Source organism: Somniosus microcephalus, chromosome 22 (assembly GCF_052327205.1).
Source record: "Somniosus microcephalus isolate GS21.2 chromosome 22, FLI_Smic_1.0, whole genome shotgun sequence".
Taxonomy (NCBI): Eukaryota; Metazoa; Chordata; class Chondrichthyes; order Squaliformes; family Somniosidae; genus Somniosus; species Somniosus microcephalus.
This window is the reverse complement of record NC_141008.1, coordinates 24,897,870-24,921,592: the sequence shown is the minus strand read 5'-3', so window position 1 is coordinate 24,921,592 and position 23,723 is coordinate 24,897,870. Positions and strand designations below refer to the sequence as shown.

The 23,723-nt window shown below is 43.7% G+C and overlaps 1 protein-coding gene across 1 annotated transcript in view; it reads left to right on the top strand.

Moving 5' to 3' along the window:
* The window catches only part of tmem132e (transmembrane protein 132E), a 1,606,823-nt gene that overhangs the window by 1,535,267 nt on the left and 47,833 nt on the right, over positions 1-23,723 (top strand). Inside the window, exon 8 of the mRNA XM_085964335.1 lies at positions 8,181-8,372. Coding sequence (XP_085820461.1) covers positions 8,181-8,372 — 192 coding nt within the window. The remainder of the gene's footprint in view (positions 1-8,180; positions 8,373-23,723) is intronic.

The following is a 23,723-nucleotide window of genomic DNA, read 5'->3' as shown; positions in this document are numbered from 1 at the left end:
GAAACAGAATGCTTTTGAAAAGCACAAGATCAACCCTGTTCTCTGTTTCTTTATTAGTGTGTATACTTTCCAGTGCGCCTCATTGACAAACATCAATGGCAAAGTATTGTTAAAGCACAAAGCACAGGTTGTCAGAAGAGAGCCGTTAATATGAAAATACAAATTAAGCAGGGGATTGTTTTTACAGTAGCCAGTACACATGAATGAAAATGCTGGCAGACTGTTGAACAAGTTCTTTGATCAATTAAATGACACAGAGTTAAACGAGCAATCAACTGAAAAGATAATTACTGTATCTTTGATGTTTGGAAGGTTGAAATGAATTGTGCGTGTGTTTGTGATATATCTAAAACATATACACATCTATCTATATTAAAAATATTAAGCATGCACTTCCTGCCAACTTCTTTCATTGTAAATTTCTATGTCCATATTTATAATGGAAACTGCATATTTACATTTGTAATTACACTCTCCGATAAGTGGAGGCACTGCTGGGCTATCACTCATTACGAAGTGACAAATTTACAGTTTCCATTTCAAATGTGGACATAGGAATTTGTAATAGAACTATAAAAATAAAGAGAGGGGGAAAAATTCAGTTTGTTGCGCCTCCCGTTAGCGCCTTAAGAGGGCGCTAATGGAACGCAATGCAACTAGTGCCCAGGCGCGGCACTGCCCACGCCTCCCGCAAAATTCAGCGGGATGTTAGTGGTTGCGCTAACCGGTAGCGCCCTGCGGCGCTGGCGATGACGTCATTGGTGTGCGCAGCGCCCCGCTGATGCCCCGGCCACGATCTTCGGGAGCGCCCCCTGACTTACCGCCGGACGCTATGTCCGACGGGGTCAGGGGGGCGTACCTGCGGCCGGGGAGGCGCAATTTAAAGGAGAGATGTGGGGCGGCCATTTTTGTTGCTGGCCGCCTGCCAGCACCTGCCTGCGTTCCTGTCCCAGACCTCCTGAACAGAGCTGTCAAACGCTGACATTTCTTCTTTCAAGAAGTCTTGACAGATAGCACGTCAGACGTTGATGTGCTCTGTCAGTGACTTCCTCCCTAATTGGCCTGCTGAGCCCGCAGGGCGGGCTTAACAAGGTCAATCAAGGGAAAATCCCTCTGGTTGGTCAGACGATGATGGAGGCGGGACATTGACACGACAAGCAGCAGCCCTGCCTCCAACTCGTCTCCAATGAGAAAATCCAGCCCAGTATTGCTGAACTTGACAGCATTTTCCAGAATGAGCAGTTTTCTTGAAGGGGCTTGCAATTAATGTTTTAGCCAGAAACAGTTTTCAGGACTCGCAGAAGCACCATCTGCAAAGTGGCACAGTACCACTGAGCTGGGCTTCCTGGAGGAAAAGCCAAAACTTCTGGCCGGAATTTGCAGTGGGTAATAACTGCAAATTAACAGCGTTCGCCGTTATTATCTCTTTGAAACTTACCGCAACTTCAGGATGTAGCGCATGCACATCTAAACACGGAAATCCTGAAGTTGCAGTCAGCCATTAACTGCTCTGACACTGACAATGCTGTGCTCCCCCCCACCCCATAACCGGAAATCAGTGGAACTGATGAAAACCTTTCCACAGTACAGGTAGACTACCCTTTATCCGAACTTCCGAAAACCGAAACCCTCTAAAAAACCGAAGGTTTTTTCGTTCAGCGTAAGTCGTGCGCACGACATGACCAGAGTGACGCATGACTTACGCTGAGCAGGGCAGAGGGTCACTGAGTTCCCTCCTGGGTAGGAGATTGCAGGCTGAGCCGGGCAGTGTGAAGGAGGTATACCGGGAGAGTGAACCCAACAATACAGCGGCCTGTCCGATAGCTGCAGCGGCCTGTCCGATATTCTTTTCTCCCCCCCAGACCCCCGACCCCCTGCCGACCCCCACTCTTTCGGATAAGGGATAGTGTATCCTTTATCCGCACTTCCGAAAACCGAAATCCTCTGAAAACCGAAAGTGTTTTCGTTCAGCGTAAGTCATGCACACGACCCCGACCCCCACCCCCGACGACCCCCCCGCTGACCCCGAACCCCCGCCGACCCCGACCCCCGCCCCCGACCCCGACCCCCCGCGCCGACCCCGACCCCCCGCCGACCCCCACCCCCGACAAATTTCCCAGTCTTATAAAATACCTTCCGAAATCCGAAATTTTCCGAAAACCGAAACACGGCTGGTCCCGAGGTTTTCGGATAAAGGATAGTCTACCTGTAATATCACTGTTAAATACACCATTAAATGTTAAACCTTGTTGGATTAGGTGTAACTGGGGTTTTACTAGCATATTGATGGCTAAACAAACATTATGGCCCTGAAAAAATAATATTAATTTTGTGGAGTGTCAAATTTCTCCATTATGATAAAAATTACAATTTTTAAGAAACTTTAAAAAAGTTTAAAGTTTGTTCATGATATTTCAGGTTCTACCTTTTCCCCATGTGAGAGCCCCAATCGTTATTTCGCTCTCTGTAACATTTTTAAAAAGTCCGGATAAAATCAGCTTCTCATTTCCTGGTTCCCTGTCTGTGAGAATTCTGCAATGTGATTGGCTGCTTAGACAGCTCGTTGACATCACAGCAGCACCGCACTGGGGGATTCCCACTACAGAGCGCTGCAATCAATTACGCGCCGAAAAAGGCAAATCTCTCACCACAGAGATCACGAGATCTCTGCGGACAGCTTTTTACAGGGTCAGCAGCTTTGCTTTTGCCTTTGCTTTGCTGCTGACTGCAAATTCCGGGCCAAAAAAGTATTATAACTGGATCAGGATCAAACAATATTAAATATTTCTCAGTAATAATATTGGATTATCTATAAACTTCCTAAAAAGATTATCTCTGGACCAGACCCTCTAAAAATTTCACACGTGACCCAGGTGACTGTTCCCTACTTAGCTGAATGTCCCTCCTTCTGGTCACATCCTCACCTCTTTTCAACATCAGCGGAAACCTTATCTATTGTTCCAATAAATAAATTAGAAATTTAAACACAAACGGAATTGAGCTGCTTGGATTTCATGGGCCACAGCTTAGATGCCCCTGTTTTATATGACCTGGGAGTGCTCAGTGCTAACACTGCCAAAAATGCTTCATTACCAGCCCGAAGACTCTCACCATGGCTAGAACAATATTCACCAAAAAATGTAGGAAAAATTATCAGCAAATTTCACTTGCTGATTTTGCGTAGAATACTTGTTTATATATCCATAGTTTGTGTCACTTTCAGTTTCACAGGTTCACCTGCAAGCTAAATTTCTCTTTTTTAATTGCTGTAAATCTCCAGTGTAATGGGAAGGTGATTGCTTTGTGTTTGCATTGGGAGCGCAAATTGTATTTTTGCCTGAAGCACAAGCCATCGTTTGACAATTTTACTCAAATTATTTGGAGCTTTGCAGCAACAGGCAGCGAGATGAAAACACAGCGGTCATGTAAATTCACCATTCTTCTGTTGGTTTCCATTTGCAGAAAACTATCTTTCACCCAAATTATATGCAACATAATATTTGCACTTCTGTTTCTCCCCAACAGCAGTTTATTTTTATGTTTTTTCTTATGGTTTATAATCTCTACAAGGTAATTGCCATCATGTGTGATGAGGCAAGCAGAGGAAATTGTATGGGAGGTGGCAAAAGAAACCACTCTGCTTCCTGCATTTCTGGTGACACTCAAAAAATCATAGAATTACGTAGCGTTTACAGCACAGAAACAGGCCATTTGGCCCAACTGGTCTATGCCGGTGTTTATTCTCCGCACGAGCCTCCTCCTACCCTACTTCATCTAACTCTATTAGCGTATCCTTCTATCCCTGATGTGTCCTGGCCAATATTTATCCCTCAACCAACACCACAGGAACAGGTTATCTGGTCATTTTTCTCATTGCTGTTGTGGGATCTTCCTGCATGCAAAGTGGCTGACAGGTTTGTCTGCACTTACAACCTTGACTACACTTCAGGAGTACTTCATTGGCTGTGAAGTGTTTTGAGAAGCCCTGAGGATGTTAAAGGTGCTTTATAAATGCAAGTTTTTTCTTATATTCAATCAAATTGACAGCTAGGGAAAATTATCTCATTGGTTTGTGGAGATTACTGGTTGTTTATTGAAATCCACATAACATAAGACTACCAAAAACGAACTAGCAACCACTGTAAACCAAGAAAATATTTCACTTTTTCCAAACTGCTTTCTGTGGCTATATTGGTGAATTGCTAATGGATTGCTGCGGAGAGAATGTGATTTGTAGGAAATAAAGTAGCACAGTCAGCTCTAGATTATTTAGCATGATGTCTGTAGATGTAGGCATTAACAACTGTGCAAAAGTGCCACTAATCCCAGATTGAAATTTCAGCTCCCAGTGACGAATTCTTCTCAAAGGATAACTTTAATATAAGGGAAAGCATTGAGATTTTTTGGCTGCAGTTACGGTATAATTATAGTGTCATTTCACGGCAATTAAAAAAAAATTTGTTCCTGGGATGTGGGCGTTGCTGGCAAGGCCAGTATTTATTGCCCATCCCTAATTGCCCGTGAGAAGGTGGTGGTGAGCCGCCACCTTGAACCGCTGCAGTCCATGTGGTGAAGGTACTGCCAGTGCTGTTAGGGAGGGAGTTCCAGGATTTTGACCTAGCGACACTGAAGGGACGGCGATATATTTCCAAGTCAGGATCGTTTGTAACTTGGAAGGGAACGTGTGGTGGTGGTGTTCCCATGCACCTGCTGCCCTTGTCCTTCTAGGTGGTAGAGGTCGTGGGTTTGGGAGGCGCTGTCGAAGAAGCCTTGGCGAGTTGCTGCAGTGCATCTTGTAGATGGAGCGCTGGTGGTGGAGGGAGTGAATGTTTAAGGTGGTGGATGGGGTGCCAATCAAGTGGGCTGCTTTGTCTTGGATGGTGTCAAGCTTCTTGAGTGTTGTTGGAGCTGCACTCATCCAGGCAAGTGGAGAGTATTCCATCGCACACCTGACTTGTGCCTTGTACATGGCGAGACACTTGCTGCAGAATACCCAGCCTCTGACCTGCTATTGTAGCCACAGCATTTATGTGGCTGGCCCAGTTAAGTTTCTGGTCCTTGCACCAGTAAGTAAATGCAGCCAAAATACATTAATAAATAAAGACAAAGAAAATAAAGAGCTTCCTGGAACTTTGTGTCCAACCATTTTAAAGGCATCGATACATTTGTGTATTGTTGAGCAAGGTTGTCCTATTCCAGTGCATCTGCTCAGTATCATTGGTGTCAGTAGGTTAAGTCTTTGGGTAGAGATGGATTGATTCTATTTCTGCCAAAACTATAGAGGGTACACGTTGAAGACCAGCAGTTTATATAAAATACACCATCAAATGATGCCAAACACGTAATTGCTCCAGCCGCAGTGGTTGTGAAAGTCAACTGGTTACTTAAGACCTCAAATCCAAGTACAAATTTGAATCATGTTTCTAAGTTAAAGTGAGTTGTTTTGGCAAGTTTTTAAACCCTTCAATAAGTATAAGCATTGCTAGCATGAGCTTTGTTTGTTTACATTCTGCAATTTGTGAGCGATAATGTGGTTTCATTGGATTTTTGACCTGTCCTACAGGACTCCTTTGATGTGCAGAATTTTCCATTAGTGCAGAATAATGCAGGGAACATGTATTAGAACTATCTGTAGTTATGTGCTGAAGTACACAATATGACTGTTAGAAGGGTTTAACCCACTCAGTTCATTGAAATTGCAAATATCATCCTGTAGATAAACTGGCGATATTGCACTAATGGCATTAAAGCAGAATTTGGGGTTGCAAATCATTAATATTTAATACACAGATTACTCTTCAAATATCTAGTTCCTTACAGTAATTATTTTATCATTCTATTTGAACAGTTAAAAAACACAGTTCAAAGCAAATATTTCCATCCCAAATATTAGTCATTTTGGGGTAGAAACGTTCTCAGAGTAGTGTCGGTACCCTTACCGCCCCGTTAAAACCGGCATTGCAGCCAGTATCATTTTAAAAGGGGCCTACTGCTGGGTGTCCAAAGTGCCCGCCTGTTTCAGGCCATAGGCCTCTTTAAATATAGAAATCAGGGTCCTATGATGTAAATAGGACCCTAATTACCATTTTAGATAGGAAGTGGTCAGAGCCTGCACTTCAATCAGTTCCATCCCCAATGGAAGAGAACAGGCCCAGCAAATGTAAGTCTTGAATTATTTTGGTTGGCGCCCTGCAGCTCGCCTAGCGAACGTAAATGAGTCTCAAAATCCCGGGGGCCACTTTGCCACCCAAAAGTCAAAATCTACCCTTTTATGTTTTTGTGAGAATAAAGCAGACTCTTGTTTGCATAGCTAATCCCACTGCCCTGCTCTCTTTCGATAGCCCATATTGTTATCTGCATCAAATATTTATCCACTTTTCCTTTAAAAGGTTCAATGTTCTCTATACCTCAACCACTCCATGTTTACTGTGGTCACTTATTTCTCATCCCCTCGAAGTAAAATAAACTTTGTGGGGATGAGAAATAAATTGAACAGTGTAAACTGGGCTGAGCTATTAATGGGTAAACCTATAGAAACAGGCCCAGAAATTACAGATGCATTCATCATAATTTTCCAAAGCTCTCTAGATTTAGGAATTGTGCCTTTGGATTGGAAAATTGCAAATGTCACTCTCACTATTTAAGAAAAGAGGGAGGAAGAAACCAGGAAACTATAGACCTATCATTTTAACATCAGTTGTAGGGAACGTACTGGAATCTATCATCAGGTACAGAGTGACAGAGCACTTGAACAAGTATGAGCTGATTAAAGGGAGTCAGCATGGATTTGTGAAGGGTAGGTCTAATCTGGTTGAATTTTTTTTGAGGAGGTCATTAACATAGTTGACAGGGAGAGTTTCTATGGATATTGTCTTTGTGGACTTCCAGAAGACGTTCACTAAGGTTCCGCACAAGAGATTATTAGCAAATCTAAAAGTGCACGGAATTGGAGGTAACCTTGTAATGTGGGTTGATAATTGGTTGGGAGGTAGGAGACAGAGAGTAGGGATAAAAGGAATGTACTCTGATTGACAGGATGTGACAAGTGGTGTTTCTCAGTTTTTCACCATTTATATTAATGACTTAGATGAAGGAATAGAGAGTTGTATATCCAAATTTGAAGATGACACTAAGTTAGGAAGCACAGCAAGTTGTGTAGATGGGAGCAGGAAGTTACAGAGGTAAGGATATCAAGAGATACGAATCAAAGGTGGGTAAATGGATTTGAGATACAGATCAGCCATGATCTAAGTGAATGGTGGAACAAGCTGAAGGGGCTGAATGACCTTTTCCTGTTCCTATGCTCCCTGTGGTAAAGCATTCTGTACAACAATAAGCCTCTGTAAATTAATTTCACCTAATCTTTCTCCTGCCCAGCTGTGAGATGTTTGCCAAACTGGGATTCTGTGCCACTCCCTCTTTTTTCCTTGTTCTCCAGCAAAAGAAGGCAAGGGTATTAGAAGTGAGGGCCATCCTAGCTTCCACACAGTGAGTGAAAAGACCCCATTAAAAAGAGCTATTGCTTTTGCTGTGGGGAAAATGTCCAGCCTCCACTTGGCAATTACCCACAGGGACCTAGCTGAAATCAGGAGCTGATCCAACATCTCTCCCACACACACACTTCCCAAAAAATGACTTCTGTTATGTGAAGTATGCATTTTAAATTTTGTTCCATCCTTATTTGTGATGGGGTGGGGAGCTGTTAGAGGGGCAGAGTGCTTCTGAGATCTGGAGGGTATTGAAGTGGAGAAAGCCTCTGTGAACTGGGGAAGCTGTTGGAGAGAAACCAGGATGTACCATTTTTAATGTAAAAATTCAAAGTTTTCTGAAAGAGCATGTCCCAGCATCACCCCTCTATGAATGCAACACCAATTGGTTTGGAAGAACAGAGGCAGTATTTGGAAGAAGTGTATACAATTCTAAATTTGTTACCTACAATTTTGATTATGATTGGGTTTGAATCTTTTTTTTTCTATTAACCAATTTTTTTTGCTTAAGGACCCCATTTACCATACCAGCTATTCTTGTGGCCTCTGTGATCAAGATTGCCCATTTATTACCAAATTAGGAGCAGTTTTGTAGGTTATGCTGAAGCAATTCCATACTCTGAGCTAAACTTGAATGTCTATAGTTTAAATATATCTGCACCACATACATGATGTTCTTTTAAATTCTTGCAGGTAGTCTCCCCACTGATGGAGGTTGTACTGGGGGAAGCGCCACTGACTGTTGCTGATGATAAAGTCACCATCACTGATCTCCGAGCAGAACTTGTCTCCGGTCTGTCGTTGAGTCTGGAATCTAATCCTGGAACCAGCCACACCTTCATCGCTAAGACAACGGCCCGTCAGCGTCTACAAACTCTCAAACAGGTACCAGGGCCATGTTCACTATAAGAGAATAGCCACTCTTATAACTTATCCATTGGAAAACTAGTATTTAGTAGTAAATGTCCAAGGCACATAAGGGGAAATTCTTTCTCTGCAGAGGAAACGGGCACAGACGCATTACAGAAGGTCTCTGCCCCCGTTGTGTCTAGCTAAGTTTTCCTGGGGATTCCCCATGGGTTGTAACTGGGCCTGGCTCCTCCAGTGCATTCCCAGCCTCCCACCTCATTTTCCTTTGGCTACTCATGCTATATTCCCATTGCAGGGATGCCAATTGATACCTGATACAATGACCAGCTCTGAAACCTGACCAACTGCAAGTAAAATGATTTATTGTTAAGCTTCCCTTGCACCTCCCACTCCAATCTCCAGGAATATTTGAACTACTCAGGACATTCTCAGTAACCAGAAGGCCCTGATCTTGGAGGCCCACCTGAGGAATCTTCAGCTATGCTTAGATTTGCACCTTATTTTAGGTGTACAGCCCAACGAGGTGGAGGGGGGGTGTATGGATGTGGCTGGAGTTCCCCATGGCCATGCAAATGGATGGAGGAGGGAAAATACATACACCTCCTTCTTCACACAGGCTTTACACATCTTGGTTGCATTGCATCTCCCCGGTGCCCAAGTTGAAAATCTTCCCTACTGTGTTTCTACTATAAAGAGGCTGTTAGTCAAATTTATTAAAATTTGTTGTGAGGTTGCAGAGCTGAGGTATTCTATGCATCCTATTTGTACAAAGATCCTATTGGTAGCACTTGACCATTACAAAGACTGTATAGTGCACAGGTTTAGTTACAGTTAAAACAACAATTAACATTTGGAATATACAGCAGGTCAGTCAGTATCTAAAAAGAAAGGTAGGTTAACATTCCGGGTGATATCCTACATCGGGTATGAACCAAACAACTTTAAGTAGGCAGTTGCTGATAACTGTACTTAACTGGTATTTATACTGTGTGACGTACCAGTGTATATTCCTGAAAATTCTTCCTGTTTTGCTACGGCTATACAAATCCCTGGTTAGACCACATCTGGAGTACGGTGTACAGTTCTGGGCACCGCACCTTAGAAAGGATATATTGAGCTTGGAAGTGCAGCGCAGATTCACCAGAATGTTACCAGGGTTCTAAGGGTTAAAATATGAGGAGAGATTACATAAACTAGGCTTGGATTCACTGGAATGATTTTATTGAGGTTTTTAGGATTTTGAGAGGAACTGATGGGGTAGCTAGAGGGAAACGTTTTCCACCGGGGGGGGGTTGGGGGGAGTCTACGACAAGGGGACATAACTTTAAAATCAGAGCCAGGCCATTCAGGACAGAAGTGAAATATTTCTTCATGCAAAGGGTGGTAGAAGTGTGGAACTCTTTCCCACAAAATGCAGTAGATGCTAGCTCAATTAATAATCTTGGCTTCAACCCATAACCTTGTGCCTCAGAGACAAGAGTGCTACCACCGGGCCAAAACTGATAGAATCCCTATTTTTGACAAGTTTAATAGAGATATAGGGGGGAATTTTGCCAGGGCCCAGGGGGCGGGTTTGGAGGTGGGACTGCTGGCAAATTGCAAAGATTGACAGCGGGTACCGAACCTGCTGTCAACCTGCCTCCGTACAATCTTCCCAAGTGTCGGGTCCCCGATTTGCGCAGGGACCCGACACCTAGCGGCGGGAAGAGGATTATAGGCACTTAACTGCCTGTTAACAGGTAGTTAACAGGCAGTTAAGAGGCTTTTTTCAATTTTGACAGGTCGAATGTGGGCTTCCCGACATCCAGACACCACACCAGGTAAGTGTGGCGTGTTGTGAGTCTGATGTAAGGTTTGTGCATTGATGCCAGCTGCAGAAGTGGTGTGAAGGATCCAATGGTACACTGGTGAGTTTCAGAGGTAAGAAAATGTTGGGAAAATCATTTTTAATGTATTTAGACTTTTCTGTAGGTAACAAGGTTTGAAATGTTTGTGTAGTCCCATCTCATTGGGAGAACCTCTCTCATCAGTGACAGATCGCTTCTGTAACCTCATCTGTAGCTGCCATCTGTTTTATCCTAAGGAGAGAGTTACTGGAGAGTCTGGGTGCAAGGGCTCACCTTTGTACAGTGATTGGCAGTGTTTGCAGCACCTCAATGCTGTCAAACACTGAAACATCATCTGTCAAAAAAAATGTGCATGTCCCCTTTAAGAAAACCGGCAGATGACACATCATCAACTGACACCGACTTACTCTTAATTGGCCGGCAAGACCGCAGGACATACCCTGGGATGGTGATGGAAGAGTTTCGGACATTGGCTGAAAGGTATGATTATGTCAGGCTGTTGCTTGACTAGTCTGTGGGACAGCTCTCCCAATTTTGGCATAAGTCCCCAGATGTTGGTGAGGAGGACTTTGCCGGGTCGACTGGGCTGAGTGTGCTGTTGTCATGTCCGTAGCCGGTGCCAAGGTCGAGGTTCATGCGGTTTTATTCTTATTGTTTTTCATAGCAGTCTGTTACAACTGAGTGGCTTGCTAGGCCATTTCAGAGGGCAGTTAAGAGTCAACCACATTGCTGTGGGTCTGGAGTCACATATAAGCCAGACTAGGTAAGGATGGCAGATTTCCTTCTCTAAAGGACATTAATAAACCAGGTGGGTTTTTACGACAATCTGATAGTTTCATGGTCACCATTACTGATACTAGCTTTTTTTATTCCAGATTTATTTAATTATCTGAATTTCAATTACCCAGCTCCCAGGGTGGGATTTGAACTCTGGATCATTAGTCCAGGCCTCTGGATTACCAGTCCAATAACATAACCACTATGGTACCATTGTGAGAACTGGCTTTATCTCTCACTGACCAGTAGAGGGTTTGTCTTCAAACCCAACACCATGTTAGACATCAAGACAAGATTTGGTGACCATTTAAGAGTTTTCTGACATAAATTACTAATGAGTACTCTGAGTATTTTAAATTAAGATGATAGATGGGAGTAATTTCAAGGGGTTGGATTATCATTGAGGAGGCGGATAGGAGGCGGAACTACAACTTTCGGGGTTGTCGTCCCGCCTCCATCGAGTTGTAGCCAACCCACGTGATTTTGACTTGATTGACCTTGTTGAGCCCGCCCAGCGGGCTCAGCAGGCCAATTAAGGGCCACCCGGCAACAGGTGGCGTCACAGACAGACATTTCATCTGTCAAGAGCTTTTGACAGATGAAATATCAGCATTTCATAGCTGTTTGAAGCTGTCAAACGCTGACAATCTGTACTCTAAGTTAATTCCTTCCTTTCAGGATGATTTAGAGATCTCTCCGGAACAGAAAGCTGAATGCTGCAGATTTTGACAGATCGCGGCCATTCTGCTTTCTGTGCCGGTGAGATGAGGGACTCCCGAGACCTGAAGGAAGGAAGGCTGTAAAGGTAAGTAAATGTAAGTAAAATGTCTTTAAACACTTTACACACACCAAACACACTTACATCTGCACTCATGCACCCATCACTCACCTGAACACCAGACATCTCGACCCCTCCAAGCCCTTCAACCAGACGGCCTGCCTCGCTAACTTCGCGTGGTTTGGAGCCATCGGGAATCCCACACTTCAAGAATGAAAATAGGGATTAGGCTAAAAACTGCCTGTTAACTACCTGTTAACAGGCAGTTAATTGGCACTAATCCCCTTCCCGCCTCGGGGAGGCGGGTCCCAGTGCGGGTCGGGTACCCGCCTCCTTTGAAACTGGCATGGAGGCGGGTTGGGGGCGGGATGAGTTCGTGCCCCCCGATTTCGGGATTTTAACCCCCCACACGCCTCCAATCCCGCCTCCACGGCCCAATGAAAATCCTGCCCAAGAAATCTAATCACAGAATCACAGAAACCCCACAGTGCAGTTAGAGGCCATTTCAGCCCATCGAGCCTGCACCGACACATATCCCACCCGATCCCCGTAACCCCTACAGCAACACATATCCCACCCTATCCCCGTAACCCCACGTGTTTAATTCCCCGAACACTAAGGGTCAATTTATCATAGCCAATCATCCTAACCCGCACATTTTTGGACTGTGGGAGGAAACCGGAGCACCCGGAGAAAACCCACGCAGACACGGGGAGAATGTGCAAACTCCACACAGACAGTCACCCGAGGCCGGATTCGAACCCGGGTCCCTGGCGCTGTGAGGCAACAGTGCTAACCACTATGAATCTTGAGGTTCTGTTGATGACCACATGAACAAAGTTTCATTGCCAATGTCACTTGAATCCGGAGACATGTTAGGGGGGATTTAATTCAATTCAATTCAATTCAAATCGCTTTATTGGCATGACAAGGTACATCTTATTTGCCAAAGCATCGAAAAACATTCATGGTTGAACACATAAATATAGATCTATCCATACAGTGTATAAACAGACATATCCTTGAGTGTATAAATATACATTCATATAATTTGTATATACTCTTTTCTTATATTTAGTGGTTGTCCCTCTGTTTATGGCAAGCTGTAACATAGTGTGCCGCTAAGGTTACACAATTTCTCTCTTCCCCTAGTAGGTATGGGAGTTTTTGGTCGTCATTAACCCCCTTCATCCGATGGAAACTTATTTCTCTTGCTTTTTTTGAACAAATTCTTCTAATGATGTCAATGAGAAAATGTTTTTGAAGAATTACTGAGTCTGATAGTGAAGGATGCAGGGCACTAAAGTTAAGTAGAACCAGTGCTGACATTAAGACCCAGATGAACCAATATTTCTTCCACTTAATGTCAGCCAATCCAATGTTTTGATTTTTTGGCTTCCACCAGCACCCAAATGTTCATTTATTTTAAAAAAATGTTTGGCAGTTCAAGCAATGTCACAGTCTAGTGAAATGGTTATTCTGCCACCTTCCAAAATGAAGGAAGATCACATGACAGTACATGATTAAACTAGTAAGCTGAAAAAAATGAAGAGGATTTGATCACTGGACACGCTACAAATTTAGGCTAATGAAAGCATTTTTTAAGGACGTGGTGAGTGAAAGCTTACTTCAGGAAGTTGTCTGAGATGCTGAAGCTCTCCAAACAAATCTAAAGTAAAAAAGAAAACCTGAAAAATGCAACATTGGTTTTATCTTAGTGTTTAGTATCACAACAGATTGCTGGCCACTATTCCACCAAAATCTGAGAAATCATTGGGCCGTACTTTTCGATCGGAGGCTTTCTGCGTGCGGAGGCCTACGATCTGGAAAAAAGCTACGGACTTACCTGTGGGCTCCCGAGGTCCGGACACTTCCGTTCCTGGGCCTCTCCAACTTGAAATGTGCAGGGTCCACGTATCCCAGAGGCGCGTGCGGTTCGCAAGTGTCCCTGGGATCATGTGGACCATGGGAAGCCAATCAAAGAAGGGAATCTCCCTTCATACACTTGACAGATTGACCTATCAAATATATGAATGGAGATCATCACAAAAACACTTTAAAACATTAAATAAATTATTTTAAAAATCACATTTTTAAAATTAGTTGAAATTACAATAAATTAAATATTTTAAACAAAAATTTAATTTTTTGAAAAAAATAATTAAAGTTTTTTACAGGGCTAAAAATAAACTTACCTTTTTAAAAGTATTTTTAAATGAGTGAAAACATTTTTTTTTAACTTTTTTCAAATCTTATGCTGGTAAAAGCAGGCCTTACGCCAGCTTTTACCAGGCGTAAGATTTCTAAGGGTTTTCTGCGGGCGGAGGTTCTCCAGAAAGCAGAACTCTCCACCCGCAGAGGCCCTTTTCTAGGGCAGGCGTCCGATCTGTCAAGAACATTTTTGGCAGATCAGAAATGCCGGTTTTCAGCGCATGCGCTTCGCATGCCTGAAACTGGCATTCCCGATGTCCCTACGGGCGTGTACACAGCCCGTACACACCTGTAGGCATCGGAATATCCGACCCATTATGCTTAGCTAAAAATGCAATCAGTTCTGGTTCTACCCTTAAAATATGACATTTCTGTTGGCAAATTATCCTACAAATGCCTGATGAGCTTCTATCAAGTTTCTTTAAACTATTTAAATGGAGGCATTAAACCTTTTTAAAATAAAATAAACTGGTTAATACCTGTATTAAATTAGCAGAGAGAGGAACGTGATACAAACTCATTGATTACTTTGCTGACAGTACCTATGGTTATTACTCTCAAATCCAACACCTTAATTAATCATTTTCAATTGATTATTGATTGGAGACTTACAATGTGCTCAAAACATTACTTTCATAAAACAAAGTTCACCACCCCCCACCCCTTGATTTCAAATATAAACGAGAATATTGCCACTTTTGGCTTTGACAGCTTTCTGAAAAGTGGCAGGAACAATTTCCACTTCAGACAGATTACTGTAAATGTGCTATGATTGTTCATTCACTAGAGTAAATATAGGACAGCTGTTGGAAAGTGAACCATAGTTTCAGTTGTAGTGTTAACACAGCAACTGATAGACTTTATATGAATAGCATCTGATGTAACACCTGTGGTTATATTTTGCTCGGTGTGTGAATGTTAACAAAAAAGTAAATGTGGCTAAACTAGACATTAATAGCTCACAGTCCAACATATATAAGAAAAATGAGAAAAAGCTTGTTAAGAGTTAATTAATAACTGAAGAGCTTGTTGAGCTCTATGTTAAGAAATGCAGAGGGATGAATTGGTTCACACCTGTTTTCAGGTGCAAACTAGGTGTCATACATGCTGAAAGTCCAGGAAGAGACCAGCCCGAGGACCACTGCAAAATTGGTCCTCAGACCTCATAATATTTCGGGCAAGCTGCCGGCACCTGTAACGCCTCCAGAGGCAGCTCAGTGCTCTGGTCCATTCCAATTTCGGGCTGCCTGCCTCACTGGCAATGGCCCCAAGCTAAATCCTGGGAGGGGATTGGGAGTAAAATGGGACATGGACTGGCAGCAGCCCGTCATAGTATTAAGGAGCCTGGAGGAGCACCATTGGTCCTCCAAGCTCCACATTAAGAACATAAGAAATAAGAGCAGGAGTAGGCCATACAGCCCCTGGAGCCTGCTCTGCCATTCAATAGATCATGGTTGATCATCGACCTCAACTCCACTTTCCTGCCTGAGCTCCATATCCCTTGATTCCCCTAGAGTCCAAAAATCTATCTATCTCAGCTTTGAATATATTTTTTAATAACTTACCTTTTTGGTGGCAGCCTCCAGCAGTCCCTTTCAGGTAGACCAAATAACCCTGAAATAATCCTGAGCGCAGCAGGCCAAACCCCTGCTCCACTCAGGACAAACACATTTCTGGGATGGTCCTAAAACAGGTGGTAGGCCCCTTGTACGTATATACTAATGAGCCTAACGCCTATTTTATGTGACCACCTAGGATGCCCCTACAGCACCCTAACCGATGCTGTTTGGGCGCACCCCCCCATGCCCTAAAATTTGACATCTGTGCCTGCCCCTGTTTTGGAAAACGTGCGCAAAGTGGTCCAATTTTATCCTCATGGAGTTTTGCTCAGATGATGGGGGCATAGTATACAAAGTTGTGTGGTTTACTCCCATTCAGAATCGGAGCAAGTCATAAAAAAGAAAGATGAGATTTGGATGCAACATCATTTCCAGAAGTGAAAAGTGCATAGGTGATAATTGGCCAGTTCGTTGCCCAGGTCAGGTGAGCTTTGTAATTGGGTAGCATAATTTTCTGTTGGGCATATGTTCTATGTCTGAACTGCCAGTTACTTTTCCTGCTTAATTTCAGACAAGAACTGAATATGCTTAGTTTTGTTTTCCACCTGAACAACTATTTTTCTACACAATAAACAAATGAAAGACTTCAACATATAAACAAATCATTTTTTGTGTGTTCCAATGAATATGGTGTTCTGTTTCTGATGCATATCCCACATTTCAGTATTCTGCTCCTTGTCTCGATGCCCTACAGCTGAGGAAGTAGAAGTGGTAGATGACCACAGGCAACTGCCAGCTGTATGGGATTCAAAAGACTCCTTACCTTCATCTGTGACTTCCTCTGATGTACCTGCATCAGTGTCAGGATACTCCTTCGCTGGAAGTTAGGGGCTCACTGCCCAGGTCCTGGCAGAGACGTACTGCTGACATGAGAGCCAACCTGCTGCTCCTGTACTTTATCACATGAATTATCTTATGTTTGTCTAAGATCCCTCAGATATTTCCTTTCAAGGCTGAAGAGCACTCGCTTATCAAATCATTCCTTATAGCTCTTCCATCTGATGTCAGTCGCTAATTTTAGGATAGCAACAATAACTTGCAATTATATAGTAAAACGTTCCAAGGTGCTGCACAGGAGCGATTATAAAACAAATTTTGACACCGAGCCACATAGGGAGATATTAGGACAGGTGAGCAAAAGCTTGGTCAAAGAGGTAGGTTTTAAGGCGCAACTTAAAAGGAGGAGAGAGGTAGAGAGGCAGAGAAGTTTAGAGAGGAATTTTGAGAGCTTAGGGGAGCATTGGTAGTCATCTAGAGGTAACAAAGGCATGGATGAGGGTTTCAGCAGCTGAGGTGGGGCGGAGAAAGGCGATGTTACAAAGGTGGAAGTAGGCAGTCTTGGTGATGGAGCAGATATGGGATCGGAATCTCAGCTCAGAGTCAAGTAGGACACCAAGGCTGCGAACAGTCTGGTTCAGCCTCAGATACTGGCCAGGGAGTGGGTTGGAGTCGATGGCTAGGGAACAGAGTTTGTAGCATATACTAGGGCATTTTTTCTTCCATATACAGTTTTAAAAATCAATGGTTACCTAGCATGAAACACGGATTCTGGTCTGTTTGGAATGGCATCAGCCAGTGGCATCTTTGGGATGTAGTTAGAAAATTCCCTTTGTTCTGTTGTTAAGCTGTGGATAGCTAATCCACATGGCCAGCTGAAATGCAAATAGCCTTCATCACTGTTAGATTGATTATGTACACTTTATACAAAATATTCACTGAATTTGACAAACTATAACCTTGTCAGCTAATTCAGTGTGGATGTTTGATATAAGTGTGCTTTTATTGTTGTTTCATGTCAACATGTGGCTTCTCAAAACGTGACTATTGTTTGATTCCCTTGGGTCGAAGCAGCCATGTGTCAACTTGTCAATCAACTACCTTGTCAATTGTGCACGACCTGTACACTTGTCAAGCTGGCTGCTGATGACAATCTACAAAGAAATTGCTTTCAACTTCAAGGGGAAAAGCATCCTTAGAAAGTGTGCCATGCCTAAGCTAGTGAGTGACTTTAACAGTCTGAGCATGTCAGAAGGAAGCACTCCATAATAAAACCGGCAATAAGCTAAGTCCAGAAGGGTAAGTGTTGCAAGGGTCTCGCAGCTATGGGGGGGTGGGGGGGGGGGTGGGGAGGTGGTGTTGAGGGGAGGTGCAGTAAGGTGTGCAGCGGTCCGAACCTTCCTTGTGGAGCCCAGAGGAGCACTCCTGCTAAGCAAGTTTGTTCTTACCTACCTTAGCTGGCCTCCTGATAGGTTCATCTTGTGGGCGCCTTCCTCTTGACCGGGTTAAAATACCACCGGGGTTCCATGTATGCCATGGGACCCCAATTTGCATTTTTAAATGAGATTCCTGCCATTTCAACTGCTCCCCTGCTCTGTTGCCACCAATCGGGGAGAGTTAAAATTCCCTCTCATTTCTAATTAGATGAGTCTGATACAGGAAAAAGGTAAAAGAACCGCTTGTAGGCTGCTTCCAGGTATTTTACACAACTGCACAGTCTCTGTCTCAATGTTTTAGTTCTATAAATTATCTAATTCTAAATAAATTGAATCAGTAGTTATTGTCTGTACAAACTGGGTTTAGTGTTTTATATTTTCCACTTTCAGATTGGCAGGAGGCATAGTGGAAATCCTACATAATGCACAACATTACTTTCAAACAGTGTAATTATTAGCCCAGGGCTATGCTAACTTAATACAGCAGAGAATGAAAAACACAGGTTTCCGATCATAAGGGACATAGCTTACTTACAGAAACTGTCGTCAGGAAGTTTATTTGATCAATGAAGTTGGAGAAAACATGAACAGTATTAGTATCGTTTCCAGTCATTTGGTGCCTGGTAACCATCTGAACATTAATGTAATATCAGTAAGGACCTCTGAAATCAGTTTTTACTGATTTTTGTCAACAAACTCCTAGATTATTTGTGAGTGGTTAATTGGTAAAAACTGGTTTCCTTCTGAATTTGTGAAAAAGAACGATGTTTTCTTATCAAAAATAATTTAATGAGAGATGCACAGGCATTGCATCTATACTGTCAAGGTTCATGTTGAAGAGCCTTGCTCATGACTACAGCTAGGTTATTAACAAAATGGATACACTGGATGCAATAATCACAATATACCATTCAGCGCACATACTGCAACATTAAACTTTGACATCAACTACTTCACATTTCAGTCAGATATAAAAAAAGTATAGTGGTGTTGTGCTACATTAAACATACATTTGGCAGTTAACATTTTGCAGCATGCAGTCCATTTGCAAGTACTATAAATGTATTTTACTGCTAAAATAGCATGACCTTATTTTGTGATCATTGAAACATATATTACTTTTAGAACTGCCATTGAGGCTCATTAAAGTGATATCTGTGAACTGCAAAAATAATTGTGGGTGTTGTTTGTGTGCTTTGTTAGTCCCTTGCTTGTTTTCTTGAGGTTTAGTGATGTACAAATAAAAATTGATTATTTTTCCCAATTTACTCTGGTTTTGTGGGCTGTAACTTTTTAACCCCACGAGTTTCTCCCAATTTTTGATGGTTAAAAAAAAACTAACCCCCCCCCCCCCCCCCCCCCGCCCCCCAAAAAAACTGGGTTTTTAAAATTGGAAGTAAAAGCTGACTTTAATGGAACTTGCCACTCACACTCCCATTCTAAAGCCTAGAGCAGGGATGGGCAATTATTTGGGCTGGAGGGTCACTTAACAAGTTTTGGTAAGCTGTTGAGAACTGCACACCAATGTTCCCGTTAAGCCGCGCGGTTGCGCTGTGGTCTGGAGGTCCCGCGTAGGCTGCTCAGCGACTTTTAAATTAATAGCTGTGTAATTAGAACAGTAATGCGCACAATTAAATTGCTCACTAATTGCCTAACAAGCAGAGGGTGTTAAGTTAGTGAATAAATCCTTTGACTAATTTACTAATTATCAGGTAGTATAAAAATCAGTGTTAAATAAATAAATTTGAGATAATTAAAATGCTAATTAGTAAACACAAATCAGTTTTGCATGAATTAGTTAGGTGGTAGTTAATAACTGGTTAACAAATATCATCCATTGGGGGGTGGGCCTGGGCTAGGGGGATGGGCCTACGCCCACCCCACTGCTGCACTCACCGCTATCCGCCGGATTAGGGGCCACGCTGCCGTCGGTAAAAGGCCCTCACCCAGGGAGCCGTGGCCCAATCCGCAACTTCTAGCCACCTTATGTCCACCTCAGCTGCCGGTATCTTTGTCTCCCGTCTCTAAGTCCCATTGCTAGAATCCCCTGCTGTCTTGGAGACAATGACCTGTCTCCTGACATCGCGTAGGGTGAGGTCAGGCTAAGGGTCAGGTGCAGTGGATGTTCAAAGCTGGAAGTCAGGCCTTGGCGGGCCGGATAGAATCCATTGGTGGGCTGGATATGGCCCTCGGGCCGTATTTTGCCCACCACTGGCCTTGAGCCAGCCTGCCCACTACTGCAATACAGGCCCGAGCCAGCCAACCTACTCCTAGCCTGTTCCTACTCAGTCGCCCTGAGCCAGCATTCTGTTCTCTTATCCTGGGCCAGTCCCTAAGCTTTCTTCCCAGCTTGAGCCGTAGCTTGAGCCCCAGGCTCGTGCCTCCATGCTCTATTCAAGATACACCTTCTAGCCATGGCCTTCCTGTGCTTCCCCAGTTTCATAACTGACCCTGACCTAGGCCTTCCCATTCATTCCCAGCCGCCACTCCATCCCAAAGGTCAACTCCAGCCTCACCATTCCCTCCCAGCATCAGGCCCTAATATTCTTGTACTCTACCAATGTTAGCACTTCCAACTCTTCCCAGGGTCTGGTATCCCCACTCCCTCCCAGGTTCAGCCCCATACTTCCAGACTCCCTCCTAAGTCCAGGTCTCCAGTTTTTCTCTATCTTATATGTGTGTTTGCAGCTCCCAGCCATACCATTACATTTTAGTGGGGGCCATGACTCCATAGCCAACACAAATCTCTGGCTTGGCCTTGCTTTCCATTGTCTCCATCACGATGCTCCACCCCTGCTTCCTCCCAAATCAAGCTATATCCCCACTGACTTGCAGTCCCTGCTCTCCCAAGTGTGGCAGCTTGAATGAGCGGATGGAAGAGAACTACCAGCTTGAATTAGGTTGGAAGGGATGGAGTGCCATGTTGAAGTGAGGAAGTGAGAGGGAGAAGAGTTTCAGTATGAACTGGGAAAGTTGGAGGAGAAGAGAGTGCCGCTGAAAGAGTGAGAGGAGGGCGTACAGTGTCTCTGTGAATTGTGTTAGGAGGGAGCAGAGGGGTTGGACACAGGGGTAAGCTCAGCATTAGTATTGAGATGAGGTGTGAGGGGGCATTCTCGGCTCTCCTGCCTCATTTTTCACTCTGTCTGCCCATTGGCCACCCAAATGCAAGGACTTCCCAAAAACTGGTGGCAGGGCTTGCGCCAGGACCTTCCTCAGACTGGAAGATCCAAGGTGGGGGAATCCCAAAGCAGTCTGAAGATGGAAATTGGCAACTGGTAAATATCTCTTTGCCCCCCTCCCCCCCCCCCCCACCCCAGCACAATCTTCTAGCCTCATGGCCTGCAGGTGTACTCTTGTTCCTTCCCCCAGTTTTGTAAGGTCTCCATCGCAAAGTCCTGCCAGGTAGTGAACCTGCTCCATGAGAATGTCCAGTAATTTGCTGCATTAACTTCTCCACACAGGCCCACATGGTCACCTATGGTGTGCCCCAAAGATCAATCAAATTCCTCATCTACATGCTCCCCATCAGCAACCTTAACAATAAACATGGGGTCAACTGCGACATACATGATGATGACAACCAGATTTTTCTCTCCATCACCACCCTCATTTCCATGGTTATCTGCCTAATATCAAGCTATAGACAAGGCAGACCTTTCTTGAGTTTAACATTGGCAAGTCCAAAGCCACCCTGTTCAGCCTACCCACCCCTCGGATTTTATCCCCTTTCCCAGCTCCTCACTCAGACTAACCCTGATATTGCGTGTACTTGTTGATCCTCATCCTCAAGCAGAAATTCAAACACCATTACAAAAGTGCCTACTAATACCTCAGTAATATCTCCCATTATCTATATCCTTCCCTCATCCCCTCCCTGCAGCTTAAACTCATCCATGCCTTTGTCAGCTCTAGACACACACTCCTGAATGGCATTCTGAACTCCACTCCACCAACTTGTCCAAAACTCTGATGCCCACATCCTATCCAATACTAATGCCCACTCATCTATCATCAATGTCCTTACCACTGACTCTTAATCCCCAATTTATTGATTAATTATTTATTAATCTCTCTTCTATTTATAAATTTCTCCACATTCCTTACTTCACCTTTCCTCTGCAGCTTTCTCCACTTCTACATCCCAGGTTGTACTCTCTGCTCTTCTGAATCTCTCCTACTGGATCGGGTGGATGCGGTGAGGATGTTCCCAATGATGGGTGAAACTAGAACTAGGGGGCATAATCTTAGAATAAGGGGCTGCTCTTTCAAAACTGAGATGAGGAGATACTTCTTCACTCAGAGGGTGGTAGGTTTGTGGAATTTGCTGCCCCAGAAAGCTGTGGAAGCTACATCATTAAATAAATTTAAAACAGAAATAGATAGTTTCCTAGAAGTAAGGGGAATTAAGGGTTACGGGGAGCGGGCAGGAAATTGGACATGAGTCTAGGTTCGGAATGGTCATGGCCCTGTGGGTAGTGGAGTGGGCCCAGGGGCCGTGTAGCCTGGTTCTGCTCCTACTTCTTGTGTTCTAATTCTGTTAGATTTCAGGAGATGGTTTTATTCCTGTTCCTGGCTGGGTGGAGATCGCCTTTACAGAAGGTAAGTACTGTAGAAAATATAGGGACAGAGTGATCTCCTGGACGAGTTTTGATCGCCTAGATGGGTCGGAGAGGAATTTCCCAGATTTTTCCTCCCAAATTGGCCATTGGGTTTTTTATCTGGTTTTTCGCCTCTCCCGGGAGATCACATGGGTTCGGGTGGGATGGAGAGTGATAGAAGATTTGAGGTTAGGATCAGATCAGCCATGATCTTATTGAATGGTGGAGCAGGCTCGAGGGGCCGATTGGCCTACTCCTGCTCCTATTTCTTATGTTCTTATGTCTACCCCACCCCAAGCTCCACCATCTGTTAGCCGTCAGATCCTTGTGCTGTGTAATTGTTTTCTTAAACCCCTCCACCTTACTATACCTCTCTCCACCTTCAAAAGCCTCCTTAAAATCTATTACTTCAACTATAGCTTCCCACTTGGGTCCTTTCACTAAGTTCAAGGTGCTATGTTGTTATAACAGAGGTCACTGGATAGCAATCATTAATGGGAACCTTTGCTTACTGTTTCCCTCTCCCTAACATCAGGACACAGAGCATGATTTTAGTATCCAAAGTGCAGTGCCAATGCAAATCTACTAACTACAACCTGGGACCTTGTGAACTGTATGGATTAGTATGGTCTTTACCCATGAAGCCACTGGGGAAGCCGCACAACATTTGTTATCAGAAATGCTCTAACTTCAATGATAACACCTGTAATTATACAAAAAAGCTGAAGAACGAGCAGGTTTTTACAGGTTAAAAATTTGGAGGCGGTGTTCCATGCTATATTATTTCAAAGAATAGTATGTACTTATTACAGTCAGGTTGTAGCACCCCAGACCAACCCATTTACCGTAATTAGAAAAATTGCTGTCATGTAAATTAGATACTAATGATACAACAGCAGATGGCAGTTTAAATTAAGTCCTAAAACTAATATCTGGAAAATTAAAGTATGACATATGAAGGAGCATAAGAACAGGAGTAAGCCATTCAGCCCTTCTAGCCTGTTCTGCCATCCAATTAGATCATAGCTAATCTGTATCTCAACTCCATTTACCTGGGTTAGTTCCATATCCCTTAATACCCTTACCTAACAAAAATCTATCAAAAGCAAAACACTGCGGATGCTGGAAATCTGAAATAAAAACAGAAAATCATGGAAATACTCAGCAGGTCAGGCAGCATCTGTAGAGAGAGAAACACAGTTAACGGGCTGGATTTTGCCAATGGGGAGCTTTTGGAGGCAGAACTTGTCGGGTTTTAGACCCGCCTCCATCGACTTCTGGCCAACCCACGCTATTTTCCCTTGATTGACCTTGTTAAGCCCG